The 23,438-nt window shown below is 59.4% G+C and overlaps 1 protein-coding gene and 1 non-coding gene across 2 annotated transcripts; both read left to right on the forward strand.

The window, feature by feature from the left end:
- The first annotated feature begins 134 nt into the window (after nt 1-134).
- Nucleotides 135-241, forward strand: LOC129394848 (U6 spliceosomal RNA). The gene has a single exon (XR_008622213.1). It is a non-coding gene; the product is annotated as a U6 spliceosomal RNA (small nuclear RNA).
- Nucleotides 242-4,861: 4,620 nt separating this feature from the next.
- Nucleotides 4,862-22,446, forward strand: CNN2 (calponin 2). Its single transcript, XM_055102897.2, has 7 exons — nt 4,862-5,314; nt 10,536-10,657; nt 11,861-11,927; nt 12,028-12,165; nt 20,032-20,148; nt 20,318-20,464; nt 21,020-22,446. Exons 1-7 carry the CDS (start codon nt 5,252-5,254, stop codon nt 21,293-21,295), a joined length of 930 nt encoding a protein of 309 aa, XP_054958872.1. The 5' UTR covers nt 4,862-5,251; the 3' UTR covers nt 21,296-22,446.
- The last annotated feature ends 992 nt before the right edge of the window (nt 22,447-23,438 follow it).

Raw genomic sequence — 23,438 nt, forward strand, 5'->3', positions numbered from 1 at the left:
GTAAACACGAAAGTTGTTCTGCGACATACCACTGTAGGAAATTATGCTAAATATGAAACCGACCATAAGTTATCCTAACCATAAAATGTTTTGATTGAAGGGCTTAAAATAGATGTGACGGTAACCGTTGAGTTGTGCTCGCTTCGGCAGCACATATACTAAAATTGGAACGATACAGAGAAGATTAGCATGGCCCCTGCGCAAGGATGACACGCAAATTCGTGAAGCGTTCCATATTTTTGCTGTAGTCCCCAGCTCGTCACCTCGTTTGGCTTCTCTTGCCCGGATCCTGCCATGACGTCACAGGGCCAGTGACGTCATATCCATCTCCTGTGGCACCACTAAGGTTGGTGGTAGAACAATCTGGCAGTCTCCACTCCTGCGTGGCGCTGTGCCACCTGCCCCCGTAGCTTCGCGCAGCAATAAATAAATAAGTGCTCTTCAGGGGCACTTACTGAGTGCCGGCTGCGTACACAAGAGGATACTATGGTTTTTGGGTTTTTTTGTTGTTTGTTTGAGATGGATTCCCGCTCTGTCGCCCAGGCTGGAGCGCAGAAGCGCGATCTCGGCTCTCTGCAACCTCCGCCTCCCGGGTTCAAGCCATTCTCCTGCCTCAGCCTCCCAAGTAGCTGGGATTACAGGCATGCGCCACCACGCCCGGCTAATTTTATATTTTTAGTAGAGACGGTTTCTCCATGTTGGTCAGGCTGGTCTCGAACTCCTAACCTTAGGTGATTTGCCCGCCTAGGCCTCCCAAAGTGCTGGGATTACAGGTGTGACCCACCAAGCCCGCCAAAAAAAAGTTTTGTTTTGTTTTGTTTTTTGAGACGCAGTCTCACTCTGTCGCCCAGGCTGGAGTGCAGTGGCGTGATCTCGGCTCACTGCAACCTCTGCCTCTTGGGTTCAAGCAATTCTCTGCCTCAGCCTCCTGAATAGCTGGGATTGCAGGCTTCCACCACCACACCCGGCTATTTTTTTTTTTGTATTTTTAGTGGAGACCAGGGTTCATCATCTTGGCCAGGTTGGTATTGAACTCCTGACCTCGTGATCCACCCGCGTCAGCCTCCCAAAGTGCTGGAGTTACAGGCATGAGCCACCGCGCCCGGCCCCCCAAAAAAATGTTTTTAAAAATTAACTGAGGACGTTGGTGCATGCCTGTAATTCCAGCTACTTGGGAGGCTGAGGTGGGAGGACTGCTTGAGCCCAGGAGTTGGAGGCTGCAGTGAGCCATGATCGTATCCCTGCGCTCCAGGTTGGATGACTAAGTGAGACCTGTCTCTAAAAAACAAAGTGTAAAAAAGCCAACAGTCAGTATTTTTAGCTTTTTTGGGTAGAGTAACTACTCCACTCTGCTGTTGTAGAGAAAACGCAGCCGTAAATGATACATAAATGGATGGGCACAGCTGTGTGCCAATAAAGCTTTGTCTGCAGACACTGGAATTTGAATGTTATGTAATTTCCACGTTTGATAGAATGGTTTTCATATTTTGGGGTTTTTTTTCAACCACTTAAAAATGTAAGAGCCATTCTGAGCTCACAAGACATACAAAAATAGGCTGCAGCTGGGTTTGGCCCACAGGTCAAGAACACAGCTGTCCAAGAGAAAGATAAGCAAATAACAAACATAACTTTAAGTGTTCTGGTAGCCACAGTAAAACAACTAAAAAAGAGCAAGTGAAATTAATTTTAATAATATGTTTTACACATCTCAAGTTATCCAAACAAGGTCAGGCGCGGTGGCTCATGCCTGTAATCTCAGCACTTTTGGAGGCTGAGGCGGGAGGATCATTTCAGCCCAGGTGTTCAAGACCAGACTGGGCAATATAATGAGATCCTGTCTCTACGAAAAATACCAAAAATTAGCTGGGCACGGTGGTGTGTGCCTGTGGTCCCAGCTACTTGGGAGGCTGAGGCAAGAGGATTGCTTAAGCCAAGGAGTTGGAGGCTGCAGTGAGCTGTGATGGCACCATTGCACTCCAGCCTGGGCAACAGAGCAAGACCCCACCTCATAAACAAAAAAAGGGGGCCGGGCGCGGTGGCTCACACCTGTAATCCCAGCACTTGGGAGGCCGAGGCGGGTGGATCACGAGGTCAGGAGATCGAGACCACCCTGGCAAACATGGTGAAACCCTGTCTCTACTAAAAATACAAAAATATTAGCTGGGTGTGGTGGCGGGCGCCTGTAGTCCCAGCTGCTCGGGAGGCTGAGGCAGAAGAATGGCCTGAACCCGGGAGGCGGAGCTTGCAGTGAGCCGAGATCACGCCACTGCACCCCATCCTGGGTGACAGAGCGAGACTACTTCTCAAAAAAAAAAAAAAAAAAAAGAGTAACTGAGATACTACATCCTTTTTGGTACCAAGTCTTCAGAATCTGGTGTGTTTCCCATCCATGGGGTGTTCCAATATGGATACCAGTGCTTCCTCAGAAATACTTATCTCCACAGTATTTAGATTTACAGCATTTATACTGAAAAGGAAAATTCACAAACACTAAGGTATTTAAAATATACACGAGGCTGAGCACGGTGGCTCACGCCTGCAATCCCAGCACTTTGGGAGGCTGAGGCGGGAGGATCACTTGAATCCAGACTGGGCAACATAGGGAGACCCCATCTCTACAAAAAATTTAAAAATTAGCTAGGCATATGGCACATGCCTGTAGTCCCAGATACTCAGGAGGCTGAGGCAGGAGATCACTTGAGTCCAGGAGGTCGAGGCTGCAGTGAACTATATTTGCACCACTGCACTCCAGCCTGGGTGACAGAGCAAGACCCTGTTTCAAATATCTATATATTTACATTTATATGTATAATGTGTACATATGTGTGTATTTATATATTTGAAAACTTTAATGCGTGTGTACATATATATATAGTCAAAAATGGAAATCATGTCAGTTTTTAATTTTTAACTGAAATTAATTGAAATAGCCCGGCCACGGCGGCTGACACCTATAATCCCAGCACTTCGGAAGGCTGAGGCCGGCGGATCACTTGAGGTCAGGAGTTCAAGACCAGCCTGGCCAACATAGTGAAACCGGCATCTCTAGTAAAAATGCAAAAATTAGCCAGGCGTGGTGGCGCGCGCCTGTGGTCCCGGCTACTCGGAGTCCCAGCTACATATATATGTGTATTTATATATATGTGTCTTCAAAAAATGGAATCTAGTGCCAGTTTTTAATTTTTAATTGAAATTTAAGAATAGGAAGTATTTGCTGGGTGCGGTGGCTCACACCTGTAATCCCAGCACTTTGGGAGGCCGAGGCGGGCAGATCACGAGGTCAGGAGATCGAGACCATCCTGGATAACACAGTGAAACCCCGTCTCTACTAAAAATACAAAAATTAGCTGGGCGTGGTGGTGTGTGCCTGTAGTCCCAGCTGCTGGGGAGGCTGAGGCAGGAGAATGGCGTGAACCCAGGAGGCGGAGCTTGCAGTGAGCCAAGATTGCGCCACTGCACTCCAGCCTGGGTGACACAGCGAGACTCCGTCTCAAAAAATAAAATAAAATAAAATAAAATAAAATAAAAAGAACACGAAGTGTTTACTTCCCTGATGGCACCAGCCACACTTTCAGTGCTCAGTAGCCCCATGGCCAGTGGCTACAGTAGTAGATAGTGCCACATTGAAAATTTCCTTCATCTCAGAATAACAGAAATGGTCAGCACTGGTCTAAAATGACATCTCAGAATAACAGAAATGGTCAGCCAGGTGCAGTGGCTCAAGCCTGTAATCACAGTACTTTGGGAGGCTGAGGCGGGTGGATCACCTGAGGTCAGGGGTTCGAGACCAGCCTGGCCAACATGGTGAAACCCCATCTCTACTAAAAATAAAATAAAACAAAATGTGTCAAACTCCTACTGATGCTTCAAAACCCCATCTCCCTTGCCTCCTCTTACATGCAGCTTTCCTTGATTCCTCCGACAGAGCCCCAACTCTCCCTCCATTTCCTCCAGCCCCAAGCCTCTCATTCTGTCCTGTACTTGCTCATATAGGGAAACAGGGTGGGCGGGGTGGGGGGGGGGGTCCGCCTGTGCTGGCTCATACAGGGAATCCGGGTTGGGGGTTGGCCTGTGCCAGCTCTGTCTTCCTGGGCATGGGCTGGGCCAGAGCTAAGGTCTCCTGAGAGCCAGCACTGCCTGGCAGGAGACTGTCCCGGAGACTTTTTAATAATTTATTATTATTAGGTTTTTTTTTTTTTAAGACGGAGTCTTGCTCTGTCGCCCAGGCTGGAGTGCAGTGGCGCGATCTCGGCTTACTACAACCTCCGCCTCCTGGCTTCAAGTGATCCTCCCACCTCAGCCTCCTCAGTAGCTGGAATTACAGGCATGCGCCCCCATGCCCGGCTAATTTTTGTATTTTTAGTAAAGACGGAGTTTCGCCATGTTAGCCAGGCTGGTCTGGAACTCCTGACCTCAAGTGATCCGCCCGCCTCGGCCTCCCAAAGTGCTGGGATTACAGGCGTGAGCCACTCGGATTTTTATTTTTATTTATTTATTTATTTTTAGAGAGAGGCTCTTGCTTTGCTGCCCAGGCTGGAGCGTCATGTTGTAATAATAACTCACTGCAGCTTCGACCTCTTGGGCTCAACGGATCCTCCCCCTTCGGCCTCAGCCTCCCAAGTAGCTAGAACTCCAGGTGCAAGCTACCGCACCCAGTAAGAATCCTATTCTCTTTTGGACTGACAAACTCCTACTCATCCAACAAAGCCCCAGCTCCAATGGCCCCTTCTCTGAGGAACCTGCCCTGGTTCCCTGGTCCACCTCCCAGCTAGTAGAGTTCCCTGGGAAGGGGTTAGCCGCCTCTAAGTGGCAGAGAGGGGCCCTCATTCCTGCCCCAAAGGTAGCCTTCTCCCCTCCCCTTTCTGGCAGAAGAGAAGTCTGAGATGGAGAAAGAGTGAGAGCCGCCCACGAGCTCTGAGCAGAGAGACCGCAGGAGTGCCACGTCCCGGCGGCCTCGGCCCCTCCCTGCCTCAGTTTCCCGTGGCATCAAAGGGGGCGAGGGGCCCCTCCAGGCCTCTGGTGACGGGGGTGCCGTGCCCAGGCAGGGGTCCGGGGGCGACCGAGGGGGCTCAGGAAGTCCGCGGCCGCAGGAATTCGGCGCCTCCAGGCCTTATAAGGACATTTGCGCTCCGGGCCAATCAGCGGCGGGGGCGTGGCGCGCGGAGTCCGGCGCGTCCCAACCCCGCGCCAGCCCGGCGGTCCCGTCCCGTCCCGTCCTGTCCGGCCCCGTCCCGCCGCCCGCCCGCCAGCCATGAGCTCCACGCAGTTCAACAAGGGTCCCTCGTACGGGCTGTCGGCCGAGGTCAAGAACCGGGTGAGTGAGGGGCGCCCCTTGTCCCCCCGACAGCGTGGCCGTTGCACGCTCCGACCGGTGCAGGAGCCCCCAGGCGCCCCCGGCTCCTCCCGGTCAGGGAGCTTGGAGACCCGGGGCGGAGGGGCCCTTGTTCTCCCTGACGCCTGGTGGGGGTATGTCTGCGGGCACCCCCTGAGGCTCCCGCGAATCTTGGGGAGCACCCAGGTCTGAGATCTGGGGGACGAGTGACCCATTCCCCCCCCCAACATCTAGGGGTAGTTGGGTCTGACTTCGTCCCCTCGCCATGGCCCCAGGACCCCCACGTGTGAAGCCCCTGGCGCCCACTCAACCTTCGAGAAGGTCCGTTCAAGGTCCGACAACGCTCTGGGGGTCTGGGGGGGACCCCAGCAACCCCATCATCTCCTGGCCACACTTCTGCTTTTGGGGCCTCTTAGCTTTGGGAGGGGAAGGGGCATGGCCGAGTGGTTTTTGAGAAGTGTTACCCCCCCACAAACAGGAATTTCCTGGCCTCTGGGACACCTTGGGGGTGTCTTGGGGGGAGGGGCGGTAGCCGCTTTGCACGTTCTTTGTCCCCCATCTGACTAATTTAAACGGATAACAAAGAGGTTCTCTGAAGGTGGCCCTGAGATATGTGGGGTTTTGCAGCCTCGAAAGAAGAGCTGGGGCCCGGCAGGGCGCGGGGGCTCACGCCCGTAATCCCAGCACTTTGGGAGGCGGAGCTGGGTGGATGGCTTGAGCCCAGAGAGTTCGAGACCAGTCTGGGCAACATGGCGAAACCCCATCTCTATAATTAAAAACAAGCCAGGGCTAGGGGAGACACTTTTAAAGAAAGCACTTGTGGTTCTAGCTCAGAGAGGGCCAGACACTTCTGCAGGGTCACACAGCAGGGTCCTGGACAGGATTCCCAGGGAAAGTGTGGGGCGGGGGTTGTGATGCGAGACCCACGGAGAGGACCGGGACCTGACCCTCCAGGACCTTCCAGCTGAAGGGCGGTGTCGTCCCCGCCCACCCCCTCCCCCGACGCCCACTGGGCACCTGGGAAGGTGTCCTTACAGCTGACTTCTGCAGGGGAACCTGCCTCTGCACGCTCTGAGGGCACCGGCCCTGCCAGCCCCAACAGCCACCTGCCCGGCGGCACTCCAGGGCCGGCAGACTGGAGGGAGAATTCCTGCTTCCCCGCTGTGAGCCCCTGCAAGCCTTCAGACCAGCTCTTGGCCAAAAAGGGAGGCTGAGGCTTGGGGTGGTCAAGGCCTGAGCCAGGGTCCCCAGCCCGGGGCTCACGACTCCTCCTTCAAGGAGCCATCTGCACCCTGCATTCATAGAGCCCCCCGTGCAGTGGGGTGGGCACCCTGCCGCACGCTGCATACAGCCGGCTAAGGGCACCGGTGTCCACAGGGACCCAGAGACGTCGTTCCAGCTGCCCAGGGCCACACAGCCCACAAGTGACAGGGCCAAGACCGGAACCCAGTACCTGCTGGGCCTGCGGAAGTGGGAGCGGGCACAGGAGGGTGGGGCGGCTTCCGGAGACGGGGTGGGGTGGGGTGGGGGCAGGTTGATACCTGCCCTGGCGGGGGTGAGGACAGAGGCTGGAAGAGCCGCTTAGCAGGCTCCCCGCGCAACCCTCAGTCTGTCCGTTTGGAGGGTGGGCGAGGCGTCGGCCAGCTTGCCAGGGTCACGGAAGGGTCGCATCCCAATTAGAAACCAGCTTCCCCCTGGCTTCCGCTCACACCCGCTTTACCGGCTGCTTGAAACAGCCAGAGACCCGCCCCCCCGCTTCCCCGTGGCTCAGTTTACTCCCGGCTGGACGGCACGGAGGCAGCTCGGATCCACCGTGTCTGCGGCCTTGCATCCCGGCTTGGGGGTCCGGACCCGCTGGGAACAGCTGGTTCAGATTTAGCCAGGGAGGCAGCGCGCATTCCTGGCAGTTTGTGGTGAACAGGAATGTGCTGGAAGGCCGGCGGCCGGGCAGCGGGGGGCGGGGGTGGGGGAGGACCGCAGCCGCTGGGGGTGGGGCCGGGGGACCTGGGCCCCTGAGCCGGCAGAGACGCGGCGCAGCTGGGCGAGGCAGGGCTGTGTACCCAGCAGCCACCGTTCTCATTCCTCCGGATCAAAGTTGCCGGCGGGGCGGGGCTGCCCACGGGCGTGGGAAGCCAAGCTGGGTGGGCTGTGAGCTGGTACTGCGGGGCCTCCCCGCCTTTGCCACCTCTGGGCTACGGGCTGTTTCCAGGCAGGTGCCAGGTCAGGGGACCCTAACCCAAATAATTCCAGGCAGGTCCAGCTCAGGGGACCCTAACCCAAATAATTCCAGGCAGGTCCAGCTCAGGGGACCCTAACCCAAATAATTCCAGGCAGGTCCAGGTCAGGGGACCCTATCCCAAATAATCCCAGGCAGGTCCAGGTCAGGGGACCCTAACCCAAATAATTCCAGGCAGGTCCAGCTCAGGGGACCCTAACCCAAATAATTCCAGGCAGGTCCAGCTCAGGGGACCCTAACCCAAATAATCCCAGGCAGGTCCAGGTCAGGGGACCCTATCCCAAATAATCCCAGGCAGGTCCAGGTCAGGGGACCCTAACCCAAATAATTCCAGGCACGTCCAGCTCAGGGGACCCTAACCCAAATAATCCCAGGCAGGTCCAGCTCAGGGGATCCTAACCCAAATAATCCCAGGAAGGTCCAGGTCAGGGGACCCTAACCCAAATAATCCCAGGAAGGTCCAGGTCAGGGGACCCTAACCCAAATAATTCCAGGCAGGTCCAGGTCAGGGGACCCTAACCCAAATAATTCCAGGCAGGTCCAGCTCAGGGGACCCTAACCCAAATAATTCCAGGCACGTCCAGCTCTGGGGACCCTAACCCAAATAATCCCAGGCAGGTCCAGGTCAGGGGACACTAGCGCAAATAATCCCAGGCAGGTCCAGGTCAGGGGACCCTAACCCAAATAATTCCAGGCAAGTCCAGCTCAGGGGACCCTAACCCAAATCATCCCAGGCAGGTCCAGGTCAGGGGACCCTAACCCAAATTATCCCAGGCAGGTCCAGGTCAGGGGATCCTATCCCAAATAATCCCAGGCAGGTCCAGGTCAGGGGACACTAGCGCAAATAATCCCAGGCAAGTCCAGCTCAGGGGACCCTAACCCAAATAATCCCAGGCAGGTCCAGGTCAGGGGACCCTAACCCAAATCATCCCAGGCAGGTCCAGCTCAGGGGACCCTAACCCAAATAATTCCAGGCAGGTCCAGCTCAGGGGACCCTAACCCAAATAATCCCAGGCAGGTCCAGGTCAGGGGACCCTAACCCAAATTATCCCAGGCAGGTCCAGGTCAGGGGATCCTATCCCAAATAATCCCAGGCAGGTCCAGGTCAGGGGACCCTAACCCAAATTATCCCAGGCAGGTCCAGGTCAGGGGATCCTATCCCAAATAATCCCAGGCAGGTCCAGGTCAGGGGACACTAACCCAAATAATCCCAGGCAGGTCCAGCTCAGGGGACCCTAACCCAAATAATTCCAGGAAGGTCCAGGTCAGGGGACCCTAACCCAAATAATCCCAGGCAGGTCCAGGTCAGGGGACCCTATCCCAAATAATCCCAGGCAGGTCCAGGTCAGGGGACCCTATCCCAAATAATCCCAGGCAGGTCCAGGTCAGGGGACCCTAACCCAAATCATCCCAGGCAGGTCCAGCTCAGGGGACCCTAACCCAAATCATCCCAGGCAGGTCCAGGTCAGTTGACCCTACCCAAATAATCCCAGGAAGAGATGAGGAAGCGGAGGCTGAGGGGGGAGCTGTCCGCGGGAACCTGGGGAGATGGGTGCGGAGCAGGGAGAGGGATTTGATTTTTTTTTTCTTTCTTTCCTTTCTTTTTTTTTTTTTTTTTAAGACAGAGGATCACTGTTCCAGGCTGGAGTGAAGTGGGCAGATCTTGGCTCACTGCCTCCTCCGCCTCCTGGGTTCAAGCGATTCTCCTGCCTCAGCCTCCCAAGTAGCTGGGACTACAGGTGCCCACCACCACGCCCAGCTCATTTTTGTATTTTAGTAGAGACGGGATTTCACCATGTGGGCTAGGCCGGTCTCGAACTCCTGACCTCAGATGATCTGCCCGCCTTGACCTCCCAAAGTGCTGGGATTGTTAGGTGTGAGCCACCGCACCCAGCCCAAACCCTACTTTATTTTCCCTCCAGCGTTTATCTCCCGCTCCCGCTACACGACCTGCCCCCGTGCTTATGGCCCCCTATACGCTTTGCCGTCTGCCTCAGTGCTGTCTCCGCGGTCACTAGTGGCTGGATAGGGACACTCAAGGTCCCCACTGGTGCACACCCACTGCCCAGGAGCACACAGCCCATTCCCCACGGCGGTGTCTCAGAGCACCGAAGGCCAAGAAAGCTGGAATGGCCGGGTGCAGAAAGGTGGCAGGGAATCGGTGGCAAGGAGCCAGGTGCGTGACTAGAGGCGGTCAGCCTCCGGGGCAGCTCCTTCGGGAGTTGCTAAGAAGCAGGATCGGGGCCAGGCGCGGTGGCTCACGCCTGTAATCCCAGCACTTTGGGAGGCTGAGACGGGCAGAACACGAGGTCAGGAGATCGAGACCATCCTGGCTAACACGGTGAAACCCCGTCTCTATTAAAAATACAAAAAATTAGCCGGGCGTGGTGGCGGGTGCCTGTAGTCCCAGCTACTCAGGAGGCTGAGTCAGGAGAATGGCGAGAACCCGGGAGGCGGAGCTTGCAGTGAGCCGAGATCGCACCACTGCACTCCAGCCTGGGCGACAGAGTGAGACTCTGTCTCAAAAAAAATAAAAAAGAAAAAAGAGGTGATGGTTGCACAACATTGCAGACGTACGAAATGCTGTGAAATGGTGCGGTTTCAGGTGGTTGAAGTGGTAAATGTCAGGTGTGATGTAGCGGGGAGGTGAGAAGGCAGGGCGCGGAGGCAGATCTGGCCAGGTTTGTCCTGCACCGGGAGTGGATTAGAGTTGATGTTTATCAGTGAGTTCTAAGCCGGTTGTCGGCCTGCTTGGAGGGCGGTTTATCTGTGCCCACCTGCAGTGGCTGGGGCGCCCCCAATGATGGGAAAAGGGAGCATCTGCGTGGGTGTGGTGAGGGGGACCTCCAGGCCCCTCTGTCTGCTGTTGCCCTGGAGTCCCCGGCCCCACCCTCTCCAGAGCTTCTGGGGGGTTCCTGCTGGGGGTGCCCCCAGCCCAGCTCAGTCTCGTGCCCTTTGCTCCACCAGCTCCTGTCCAAATATGACCCCCAGAAGGAGGCAGAGCTCCGCACCTGGATCGAGGGACTCACCGGCCTCTCCATCGGCCCCGACTTCCAGAAGGGCCTGAAGGATGGAACTATCTTATGCACGTGAGTGCATGCAGGGACACGGGCTGTCTCACACTTAACAAATCTTGGTTTTTCTCACTTTTTTTCTTAATTAAGAAATTTTTGGGGGGCCGGGCATGGCCCGGCTCATGCCTGTAATCTCAGCACTTTTGGAGGCCGAGGGGGGGTGGGGGTGGGGGTGGATCTCGAGGTCAGGAGTTCGAGACCAGCCTGGCCAACATGGTGAAACCCCGTCTGTACTAATAATACAAAAAAATTAGCCAGGCATCTGTAATCCCACCTACTCGGGAGGCTGAGGAAGGAGAATCGCTTGAACCCGGGAGGCGGAGGTTGCAGTGAGCCGAGATCACACCATTGCACTCCAGCCGGGGTGACACAGCGAGACTCCATCTCAAAAAAAAAAAAAAAAAAAAAAAAAAGTTAGCTGGGCGTGGTGGCTAAATAAATAATTTTTTTTTTTTTGAGGTGGAGTCTCACTCTGTTGCCCAGGCTGGAGTGCAGTGGCATGATCTCGGCTCACTGCAACCTCCACCTCCTGGGTTCAAGTGATTCCCCTGCCTCAGCCTCCCGAGTAGCTGGGATTACAGGCGACTGCCACCATGCCTGGCTAATTTTTTTTTGTATATTTAGTAGAGATGGGGTTTCTCCATGTTGGCCAGGCTGGTCTTGAGCCCTTGACCTCACGTGATCTGCCTGCCTCGGCCTTCCAAAGTGCTGGGCTTACAGGCCTGAGCCACCAAACCCAGCCAAAGATTACTTTATAAGAGTGGAAACTTGAGGCCTGGGATGGTGGCTCACGCTTGTAATCCCAGCACTTTGGGAGGTTGAGGTGGACGGATCACGAGGTCAGGAGATCGAGACCAGCCTGGACAACATGGTGAAACTCCATCTCTACTAAAAATGCAAAAATTAGCCGGGTGTGGTGGCAGACACCTGTAATACCAGCTACTCGGGAGGCTCAGGGCTGAGGCAGGAGAATCACTTGAACCCGGGAGGTGGAGGTGGCAGTGAGTCTAGATAGTGCCATTGCACTCTAGTCTGGGTGACAGAGCTAGACTCCGTCTCAAAAAAAAAAAAAAAAAAAGAGTGGAAACTGAGGCCCAGAGAGAGGCCGTGAGTTTGCCCAGGAAGGCGTGAGCTTGGCTGAGATCAGCATCAGGTCTTCACGGTTCCTCGCTGCTCACAGAGGTTTCTATTTCCCTCACCCCATGTTGTGCCCTCCAGACTCATGAACAAGCTACAGCCGGGCTCCGTCCCCAAGATCAACCGCTCCATGCAGAACTGGCACCAGGTGAGGGGCTGGTGGGGGGGAGTAGGGATGGTGCTGGGGGTCCATCTAACAGGTGGGGAGACTGAGGCCCACTCACTGTCCCTCTCCTGCCTCTTCCCAGCTAGAAAACCTGTCCAACTTCATCAAGGCCATGGTCAGCTACGGCATGAACCCTGTGGACCTGTTCGAGGCCAACGACCTGTTTGAGAGTGGGAACATGACGCAGGTGCAGGTGTCTCTTCTCGCCCTGGCGGGGAAGGTGAGGCCCAGAGAGGGGCAGCCACCTGCCCAGAGTCACACAGCGAGGTGGATGTAGCTGTTGCATTCACTCATTTGCAAATTTTTGTTTGTTTGTTTTTGAGTCGGAGTCTCACTCTGTCACTCAGGCTGGAGTGCAATGGCGTGATCTCAGCTCACTGCAACCTCCAACTCCCGGGTTCAAGCGATTCTTCTGCCTCAGTCTCCCGAGTAGCTGGGATTACAGGCACCTGCCACCACGCCTGGCTAATTTTTGTATTTTTAGTGGAGACTGGGTTTCACCATGCTGGCCAGGCTGGTCTTGAACTCTTGACTTCAGGTGATCCGCGCGCCTCGGCCTCCCCAAGTGCTGGGATTATAGGCATGAGTCCCTGTGCTCGGCCTCGTTTGCAAATATTTCTGAGCATCCGTGAGGTGCCAGGTACTTCAGATTCCTTGGTGAACAGGAAAGACATGGTCTACCCCTTATGCAGTTCAGTCTGATGGCGGAGGCATGCAAAAGTGAACACAGCATTTTATTATGCATTATATGTAAGCTCTGGCTGGGCGCAGTGGCTCACACCTGTAATCCCAGCACTTTGGGAGGCTGAGGTTGGAGAATCGCTTGACGCCAGGAGTTCGAGACCAGCCTGGCCAACATGGTGAAACCCCATCTCTACTAAGAATACAAAAATTACCTGGGCGTGGTGGTGCATGCCTGTAATCCCAGCTACTCGGGAGGCTGAGCCCAGGAGTTAAGAGGTTGCAGTGAGCTGTGACCACACCACTGCTCTCCAGCCTGGGCAACAGAGCAAGACTCTCTCAAAAAATAATCACAACAGAAGTAATAAATAAGCTCTGAACTGGGAGAAATGCCTTGAAGGAGAAGAATCAGACGAATGTTGAGCGTCCAGCGATCTTCAAACCCAGACCGGGAGCGTGGGTGGGACAGTGGTGTAGACTGGGAGCGTGGGTGGGACAGTGGTGTAGACGGGGAGCGTGAGTGGGACAGTGGTGTAGACCGGGAGCCTGGGTGGGACCGTGGTGTAGACGGGGAGCGTGGGTGGGACAGTGGTGTAGACGGGGAGCGTGGGTGGGACGGTGTCTGGTGTAGACCGGGAGCGTGGGTGGGACACGGTGTCTGGTGGAGACGGGGAGCGTGGGTGGGACGGTGTCTGGTGTAGACCGGGAGCGTGGGTGGGACACGGTGTCTGGTGTAGACCGGGAGCGTGGGTGGGACGGTGTCTGGTGTAGACTGGGAGCGTGGGTGGGACGGTGTCTGGTGTAGACGGGGAGCGTGGGTGGGACGGTGTCTGGTGTAGACGGGGAGCGTGGGTGGGACACGGTGTCTGGTGTAGACGGGGAGCGTGGGTGGGACGGTGTCTGGTGTAGACGGGGAGCGTGGGTGGGACGGTGTCTGGTGTAGACCGGGAGCGTGGGTGGGACGGTGTCTGGTGTAGACCGGGAGCGTGGGTGGGACGGTGTCTGGTGTAGACGGGAAGCGTGGGTGGGACGGTGTCTGGTGTAGACGGGGAGCGTGGGTGGGACACGGTGTCTGGTGTAGACGGGGAGCGTGGGTGGGACTCCGTGTCTGGTGTAGACGGGGAGCGTGGGTGGGACACGGTGTCTGGTGGAGACGGGGAGCGTGGGTGGGATGGTGTCTGGTGTAGACCAGGAGCGTGGATGGGACACGGTGTCTGGTGTAGACGGGGAGCGTGGGTGGGACGGTGTCTGGTGTAGACGGGGAGCGTGGGTGGGACACGGTGTCTGGTGGAGACGGGGAGCGTGGGTGGGATGGTGTCTGGTGTAGACCGGGAGTGTGGGTGGGACACGGTGTCTGGTGTAGACGGGGAGCGTGGGTGGGACTCAGTGTCCGGTGTAGACGGGGAGCGTGGGTGGGACGGTGTCTGGTGTAGACGGGGAGCGTGGGTGGGACACGGTGTCTGGTGTAGACCGAGAGCGTGGGTGGGACAGTGTCTGGTGGAGACCGGGAGCGTGGGTGGGACACGGTGTCCGGTGAAGACGGGGAGCGTGGATGGGACACGGTGTCTGGTGTAGACGGGGAGCGTGGGTGGGACGGTGTCTGGTGTAGACCGGGAGCGTGGGTGGGACTCGGTGTCTGGTGTAGACGGGGAGCGTGGGTGGGACACGGTGTCTGGTGTAGACGGGGAGCGTGGGTGGGACGGTGTCTGGTGTAGACGGGGAGCGTGGGTGGGACACGGTGTCTGGTGTAGACGGGGAGCGTGGGTGGGAGCCTGGGTGGGACGGTGTCTGGTATAGACGGGGAGCGTGGGTGCGACGGTGTCTGGTGTAGACCGGGAGCATGGGTGGGACATGGTGTCCAGTGTAGACCGGGAGCGTGGGTGGGACGGTGTCCGGTGTAGACCGGGAGCGTGGGTGGGACGGTGTCCGGTGTAGACCGGGAGCGTGGGTGGGACACGGTGTCCGGTGAAGACGGGAGCGTGGGTGGGACACGGTGTCCGGTGTAGACCGGGAGCGTGGGTGGGATGGTGTCCGGTGTAGACGGGGAGCGTGGGTGGGACGGTGTCTGGTGTAGACGGGGAGCGTGGGTGGGACACGGTGTCTGGTGTAGACGGGGAGCGTGGGTGGGAGCGTGGGTGGGACGGTGTCTGGTATAGACGGGGAGCGTGGGTGGGACTCGGTGTCCGGTGTAGACCGGGAGCATGGGTGGGACTCGGTGTCCGGTGTAGACCGGGAGCGTGGGTGGGACTCGGTGTCCGGTGTAGACGGGGAGCGTGGGTGGGACTTGGTGTCCGGTGTAGACGGGGAGCGTGGGTGGGACTCGGTGTCTGGTGTAGACCGGGAGCGTGGGTGGGACTCGGTGTCTGGTGGAAACGGGGAGCGTGGGTGGGATGGTGTCCGGTGGAGACGGGGAGCGTGGGTGGGACATGGTGTCCGGTGTAGACCGGGAGCGTGGGTGGGACATGGTGTCCGGTGTAGACCGGGAGCGTGGGTGGGACATGGTGTCCGGTGTAGACCGGGAGCGTGGGTGGGACGGTGTCCGGTGTAGACGGGGAGCGTGGGTGGGACGGTGTCCGGTGTAGACCGGGAGCGTGGGTGGGACGGTGTCCGGTGTAGACCGGGAGCGTGGGTGGGACGGTGTCTGGTGTAGACCGGGAGCGTGGGTGGGACACGGTGTCCGGTGTAGATGGGGAGCGTGGGTGGGACGGTGTCCGGTGTAGACGGGGAGCGTGGGTGGGACACGGTGTCCGGTGTAGACCGGGAGCGTGGGTGGGACGGTGTCCGGTGTAGACCGGGAGCGTGGGTGGGACGGTGTCCGGTGTAGACGGGGAGCGTGGGTGGGACGGTGTCCGGTGTAGACCGGGAGCGTGGGTGGGACACGGTGTCCGGTGAAGACGGGAAGCGTGGGTGGGACGGTGTCTGGTGTAGACCGGGAGCGTGGGTGGGACGGTGTCCGGTGTAGACGGGGAGCGTGGGTGGGACGCGGTGTCCGGTGAAGACGGGGAGCGTGGGTGGGACACGGTGTCCGGTGTAGACCGGGAGCGTGGGTGGGACGGTGTCCGGTGTAGACCGGGAGCGTGGGTGGGACGCGGTGTCCGGTGTAGACAGGGAGCGTGGGTGGGACGGTGTCCGGTGTAGACCGGGAGCGTGGGTGGGACGGTGTCCGGTGTAGACCGGGAGCGTGGGTGGGACGGTGTCCGGTGAAGACGGGGAGCGTGGGTGGGACGCGGTGTCCGGTGAAGACGGGGAGCGTGGGTGGGACGCGGTGTCCGGTGTAGACCGGGAGCGTGGGTGGGATGGTGTCCGGTGTAGACGGGGCGCGTGGGTGGGACGCGGTGTCCGGTGTAGACGGGGCGCGTGGGTGGGACTCGGTGTCCGGTGTAGACGGGGAGCGTGGGTGGGACTCGGTGTCTGGTGTAGACCGGGAGCGTGGGTGGGACTCGGTGTCCGGTGGAAACGGGGAGCGTGGGTGGGATGGTGTCCGGTGGAGACGGGGAGCGTGGGTGGGACATGGTGTCCGGTGTAGACCGGGAGCGTGGGTGGGACATGGTGTCCGGTGTAGACCGGGAGCGTGGGTGGGACATGGTGTCCGGTGTAGACCGGGAGCGTGGGTGGGACGGTGTCCGGTGTAGACGGGGAGCGTGGGTGGGACGGTGTCCGGTGTAGACCGGGAGCGTGGGTGGGACGGTGTCCGGTGTAGACCGGGAGCGTGGGTGGGACGGTGTCCGGTGTAGACCGGGAGCGTGGGTGGGACACGGTGTCCGGTGTAGATGGGGAGCGTGGGTGGGACGGTGTCCGGTGTAGACGGGAAGCGTGGGTGGGACACGGTGTCCGGTGTAGACCGGGAGCGTGGGTGGGACACGGTGTCCGGTGTAGACGGGGAGCGTGGGTGGGACACGGTGTCCGGTGTAGACCGGGAGCGTGGGTGGGACGGTGTCTGGTGTAGACTGGGAGCGTGGGTGGGACACGGTGTCCGGTGTAGACGGGGAGCGTGGGTGGGACGGTGTCCGGTGTAGACGGGGAGCGTGGGTGGGACGGTGTCCGGTGTAGACCGGGAGCGTGGGTGGGACGGTGTCCGGTGTAGACCGGGAGCGTGGGTGGGACGGTGTCCGGTGTAGACGGGGAGCGTGGGTGGGACGGTGTCCGGTGTAGACCGGGAGCGTGGGTGGGACACGGTGTCCGGTGAAGACGGGAAGCGTGGGTGGGACGGTGTCCGGTGTAGACCGGGAGCGTGGGTGGGACGGTGTCCGGTGTAGACGGGGAGCGTGGGTGGGACGCGGTGTCCGGTGAAGACGGGGAGCGTGGGTGGGACGCGGTGTCCGGTGTAGACCGGGAGCGTGGGTGGGACGGTGTCCGGTGTAGACAGGGAGCGTGGGTGGGACGGTGTCCGGTGTAGACCGGGAGCGTGGGTGGGACGGTGTCCGGTGTAGACCGGGAGCGTGGGTGGGACGGTGTCCGGTGAAGACGGGGAGCGTGGGTGGGACGCGGTGTCCGGTGAAGACGGGGAGCGTGGGTGGGACGCGGTGTCCGGTGTAGACCGGGAGCGTGGGTGGGACGGTGTCCGGTGTAGACCGGGAGCGTGGGTGGGATGGTGTCCGGTGTAGACGGGGCGCGTGGGTGGGACGCGGTGTCCGGTGTAGACGGGGCGCGTGGGTGGGACTCGGTGTCCGGTGTAGACGGGGAGCGTGGGTGGGACTCGGTGTCTGGTGTAGACCGGGAGCGTGGGTGGGACTCGGTGTCCGGTGGAAACGGGGAGCGTGGGTGGGATGGTGTCCGGTGGAGACGGGGAGCGTGGGTGGGACATGGTGTCCGGTGTAGACCGGGAGCGTGGGTGGGACATGGTGTCCGGTGTAGACCGGGAGCGTGGGTGGGACATGGTGTCCGGTGTAGACCGGGAGCGTGGGTGGGACGGTGTCCGGTGTAGACGGGGAGCGTGGGTGGGACGGTGTCCGGTGTAGACCGGGAGCGTGGGTGGGACGGTGTCCGGTGTAGACCGGGAGCGTGGGTGGGACGGTGTCCGGTGTAGACCGGGAGCGTGGGTGGGACACGGTGTCCGGTGTAGATGGGGAGCGTGGGTGGGACGGTGTCCGGTGTAGACGGGAAGCGTGGGTGGGACGGTGTCCGGTGTAGACGGGAAGCGTGGGTGGGACACGGTGTCCGGTGTAGACCGGGAGCGTGGGTGGGACGGTGTCCGGTGTAGACGGGGAGCGTGGGTGGGACACGGTGTCCGGTGTAGACCGGGAGCGTGGGTGGGACGGTGTCCGGTGTAGACCGGGAGCGTGGGTGGGACGGTGTCCGGTGTAGACGGGGAGCGTGGGTGGGACGGTGTCCGGTGTAGACCGGGAGCGTGGGTGGGACGGTGTCCGGTGTAGACGGGGAGCGTGGGTGGGACGCGGTGTCCGGTGAAGACGGGGAGCGTGGGTGGGACGGTGTCCGGTGTAGACCGGGAGCGTGGGTGGGACGGTGTCCGGTGTAGACGGGGAGCGTGGGTGGGACGCGGTGTCCGGTGAAGACGGGGAGCGTGGGTGGGACGGTGTCCGGTGTAGACCGGGAGCGTGGGTGGGACGCGGTGTCCGGTGTAGACAGGGAGCGTGGGTGGGACGGTGTCCGGTGTAGACCGGGAGCGTGGGTGGGACGGTGTCCGGTGTAGACCGGGAGCGTGGGTGGGACGGTGTCCGGTGTAGACCGGGAGCGTGGGTGGGACGCGGTGTCCGGTGTAGACAGGGAGCGTGGGTGGGACGGTGTCCGGTGTAGACCGGGAGCGTGGGTGGGACGGTGTCCGGTGTAGACCGGGAGCGTGGGTGGGACGGTGTCCGGTGAAGACGGGGAGCGTGGGTGGGACGCGGTGTCCAGTGAAGACGGGGAGCGTGGGTGGGACGCGGTGTCCGGTGAAGACGGGGAGCGTGGGTGGGACGCGGTGTCCGGTGTAGACCGGGAGCGTGGGTGGGACGGTGTCCGGTGTAGACCGGGAGCGTGGGTGGGATGGTGTCCGGTGTAGACGGGGCGCGTGGGTGGGACGCGGTGTCCGGTGTAGACGGGGCGCGTGGGTGGGACGCGGTGTCCGGTGTAGACGGGGAGCGTGGGTGGGACGCGGTGTCCGGTGTAGACGGGGAGCGTGGGTGGGACGGTGTCCGGTGTAGACGGGGCGCGTGGGTGGGACGCGGTGTCCGGTGTAGACGGGGAGCGTGGGTGGGACGCGGTGTCCAGTGTAGACCGGGAGCATGGGTGGGACGGTGTCCGGTGTAGACCGGGAGCGTGGGTGGGACACGGTGTCCGGTGAAGACGGGAAGCGTGGGTGGGACGGTGTCTGGTGTAGACCGGGAGCGTGGGTGGGACACGGTGTCTGGTGTAGACGGGGAGCGTGGGTGGGACGATGTCCGGTGTAGATGGGGAGCGTGGGTGGGACGCGGTGTCCGGTGTAGACGGGGAGCGTGGGTGGGACGCGGTGTCCGGTGTAGAGGGGGAGCGTGGGTGGGACGCGGTGTCTGGTGTAGAACGGGAGTGTGGGTGGGACGCGGTGTCTCGTGCGGCCCGGGAGCGTGTGTTTGTGACACGGTGTCTCAGGTAGAAGGAACAGCAAGGTCTAGACATTGGAACTGGCTTGGGCTGTTAGAGGAAGGGGGAGCTGGTTTTCTCCTGGGGGTAACTGCTCCAAATGGTGTTTTCAGAAGCCTCTGTGGCTCCCAGTAACCTCACGTGGGGAATGGTGGTCAGGGAGGAGCCGGGCACAGATATCCCAGTGAGGGGCAGAGCCAATGGCCTGGCCATGGTGCCCGGGGATTGGGTCGGAGGAGGTGGTGGAACATGAGAGAGAGGAAGTGAAAACCAAGTCCCCATCCCCAGAATTCTTGGCCTGAGCCCTGGAAAGCTGAGCTGTTGCCTAAGGCAAGGCACGCTGGGATGAAACAGCCCCATGGGCCGGGCGCGGTGGCTCACGCCTGTAATCCCAGCACTTTCGGAGGTTGAGGCGGGTGGATAACTTGAGGCCAGGAGTTCAAGACCAGCCTGGCAACATGGTGAAACCCCGTCTCTACTAAAAATACAAAAATTAGCTGGGCGTGGTGGCACACGCCTGTAATCCTAGCTACTTGGGAGGCTGAGGCAGGAGAATTGCTTGAACCCGGGAGGAGGGGGTTGCAGTGAGCGGAGATCACACCACTGCACTCCAGCCCGGGTGACAGAGCCAGACTCCATCTCAAAAATAAAAATAAAAAACTGAAACAGCTGTATGATGGGTGTGTGGAGTGTGTGGAGTCCCAGACACCCGAGAGATGTGCCTGTGGGGGCTCTGCGGGGCAGGCAGAGGGGACAGGCCGCGGCCTGGTCTCTGTGCCGCCCCCAGGGCCTGGATCTAGGGTCCCTGGCTGCCCTCTGCTGGTACTCCCGGCCCCTTTCCCTCACCCAGGCCAAGACTAAAGGGCTGCAGAGCGGGGTGGACATTGGCGTCAAGTACTCGGAGAAGCAGGAGCGGAATTTCGACGACGCCACCATGAAGGCTGGCCAGTGCGTCATCGGGCTGCAGGTGGGCGACAGCTCCCCCAGCCCCAGGGACCACGGCGTTGGGGGACCACGGTGTTGGGGGACAGCAGCGTTGGGGGACAGCGGCATGGAGCCCTGTAGTCCCTCAATTTCAGGGAGGGACCGGAAGCTTGTTGGGTGCAGTCTGACCTCTCCCACGAACCTCCCTGCAGATGGGCACCAACAAATGCGCCAGCCAGTCGGGCATGACCGCGTACGGCACGAGGAGGCATCTCTATGACCCCAAGAACCATATCCTGCCCCCCATGGACCACTCGACCATCAGCCTCCAGATGGGCACGAACAAGTGCGCCAGCCAGGTGGGGCTCGCCCGGGTGCCCCCGACTCCTCTCCCTGCCCCTCTACACCCTGTGGTCTCGGCCCCTCCCCGGGGCCACCTCTGGCTTCTCTCCCCACTCTCGGTCTCAGCCCCTTCCCTAGACCACCTCCGGCTTCCCTCCCGCTCTCGGTCTCAGCCCCTTCCCTAGACCACCTCCGGCTTCCCTCCCCGCTCTCTGTCTCCGCCTTGGATTTCAGCCTCTGTCATTTCCACCTGACTGTGGGTCTCTAGGGAAGTTACTACCTCACCCTGTGTCATTTTCCCTTAAGGACTGCCCAAAGGTCCACCCAATTCTTTTTTTTTAGTCTTTATTTATTTTATTTATGTATTTATTTTGAGATAGGATCTCACTCTGTTGTCCAGGCTGGAGCACAGTGGTGCAATCTCGGCTCACTGCAGCCTCCACCTCTGGGCTCAGGTGATCCTCCCACCTTGGCCTCCCAAAGTGCTGGGATGACAGGCGTGAGCCAGTGCGCCCAGTGAAGGTCCCCTCTTCTCTCCACCATGACCTGCTCCACCCCTCCTTCCTCTCCAGGTGGGCATGACGGCTCCCGGGACCCGGCGGCACATCTATGATACCAAGCTGGGAACCGACAAGTGTGACAACTCCTCCATGTCCCTGCAGATGGGCTACACACAGGGCGCCAACCAGAGCGGCCAGGTCTTTGGCCTGGGCCGGCAGATATATGACCCCAAGTACTGCCCGCAAGGCACAGTGGCCGATGGGGCTCCCTCGGGCACCGGCGACTGCCCGGACCCGGGGGAGGTCCCTGAATATCCCCCTTACTACCAGGAGGAGGCCGGCTACTGAGGCTCCCACCACGCTCTCTCCCCACATCGTCTCCCCATCTGGGTTTTTGGGTTTTTCTGTGTTTTCATCTTTTTTTTTTTTTTCTTAACCCGTTCAGTGCTGCCAGTCAACCAAGGGTCTGTGAGTGTCAGCGTGGGATCAGGCAGCAGAGCTTTGCCTTGATCCTTCGCAAGACTGAGCCACTGGGCTGTGGGGGAAGGGGTCAAGGCCATATCCCAATACGTGTAGGGCGAGGGTCCCTGCTGGCACATTCAGGCTGTGCTGGGAAGAAGAGACCTGAGCTTGGAAGGAACCGGTCCCCGACGGTTTCTTGTTGCCTCGCCTCTTCCCCCTTTTGTCAGCTGAGCAGTTTGTGGTTTCTATGCCCGCAAGTTTCAGGAAGTATTCACAAAAGAAAAATACATTTTTTTCCCGAGGGGTGGGGCAGGGACAGTGGAGAGGGTGCTAGGAAATGAGCCCCCTGGGAAAGGGGACCAGGCCGTGATGTTAAATATCTCCGGCTCCCAAGTGACTGGATTTCCCTAGGACCTTCAGACCAACAGACTTCAGACCCTCAGACCTGCCCCGGGGCCAGGTGGGGAAAGTGAGGGCCGTACAAGGAAGTGAAATTCTGAGTTGTTGGGGCTAAGCCTGACGCCCTCTCCATGCTCCCCGCCCCAACCCACTCTGGCCTCAGTAGATTTTTTTTTCAGTTGTGGTTGTTGCCCAGGCCGGAGTGCAGTGGCGCCATCTTGGCTCACTGCACCTCCACCTTCCGGGCTCAAGCGATTCTCCAGCCTCAGCCTCCTGAGTAGCTAGGACTGCAGGTGCTCCACCACGCCCGGCTAATTTTTGTATTTTTAGTAGAGACGGGGTTTCCCCATGTTGGCCAGGCTGGTCTCGAACTCCTGACCTCAGGTGTGATCCGCCCACCTCCGCCTCCCCAAGCGCTGAGATTACAGGTGTGAGCCACCGTGCCCAGCCCCTCAATAAGTTTTAAGGAGCCCCCAGCCCTCCTCCCTTCTGGGCCTGACCAGCTTATACTGCTCCATCTTCCCCGGCCACATGCCCCGCCAAGTACTGCACAGGGACCCCCCGCCCAGGGGCCCTGCTCCGTGAGATAATGTGAAATACGACTGTGGACCAAACGCAATAAAACCTCTGTACGAAGAGAAGGTGGCCAAGAGAGTTGGCGTCGATGAGGGCGTGCTTTGCTTTGATGCTTTTGTGGGGAGAGAGGAGGTCTTGGGGGATGGGGGGATCAAGGGGAAAATGTCCACCTCACCATTGGGAGGAGGAGCAAAAGCTGAAGCCACAGGTGAGTCTGGGTGGAATGAATGATTTGAAGGGCCGGGACTTGGGGTAGAGGGAGAGGCTGGGCTTCCTGGCCAGTTGGAGAGGAGGCAGTTCCCTCAAATGCCCCCCATGCGCTTTGGCTGCACCCTACTTTACAGCGCGTCTCGTGGCCTCAGCCTGGATGTCTCCCCGTTGGCGAACTCCTATTTATCCTCAAAGCCCCAACGGCAATGCCACCTCCTGCCACGGGAGCCGTCCCCACGCCTCTCACTCTCCCCAGCGCCTTCAAAGCTGTGGACCCACACGCTCCCATTTCAGCTTCACCTCCAGCCTGAAGAGTTTATTTCAACTCTTCTTCCAGAGTGGGAAACGGGTTTTCCTCAAAATCAGGGTAGCCACTATCATCGGAGACTCTAGAATGTTGGGGGCCCCCTCCCCCTTCTGCCATCCTCTGCAGAAGCCGAGGAGCGTTCGTGGAATGAATGAATGCACGAATGATCTAGTGGAACCCCCACTTTACAGACGGACGAGTGCAGTCCCAGAGTCTGGACTAAACTAGAGGGAGCCTGGCCAGCCCCGGGGACAGCGGGGACAGAGGGAACTCCTGCAATTCGGAGCTGCGGTATTGCAGCCGGTTATGCAACGTGGGGAGGCAGCCTGGCTCCCCAAAGACAGAGCAGCCTCGTTCCCGGAGGCCGGCCTGCCTGGGACCTGCCGGGCACTCCGCCACCCTATGGTGATGCAGCAAGAGCCGCGCGGTCCCTTTAAGAAACCCGGCTAGGCGAGGCCCTTCTGTGATCCCGCCTCCTCCCTTGGCCCGCGCAGCTCCGACGGAGCAGGCCCGTGAGTGACGGGCAGACCGCCCAAT

This window comes from Pan paniscus, chromosome 20 (genome assembly GCF_029289425.2).
Source record: "Pan paniscus chromosome 20, NHGRI_mPanPan1-v2.0_pri, whole genome shotgun sequence".
NCBI lineage: Eukaryota > Metazoa > Chordata > Mammalia > Primates > Hominidae > Pan > Pan paniscus.

Bases quoted from the DNA above. Each gene is read 5' to 3' on its own strand.
- CNN2 (XM_055102897.2), top strand. From the start codon at position 5,252: ATGAGCTCCACGCAGTTCAACAAGGGTCCCTCGTACGGGCTGTCGGCC. The intron at 5,315-10,535 runs GTGAGTGAGGGG...TTGCTCCACCAG, and splicing joins CGGCCGAGGTCAAGAACCGG to CTCCTGTCCAAATATGACCC. The intron at 10,658-11,860 runs GTGAGTGCATGC...TGTGCCCTCCAG, and splicing joins GATGGAACTATCTTATGCAC to ACTCATGAACAAGCTACAGC.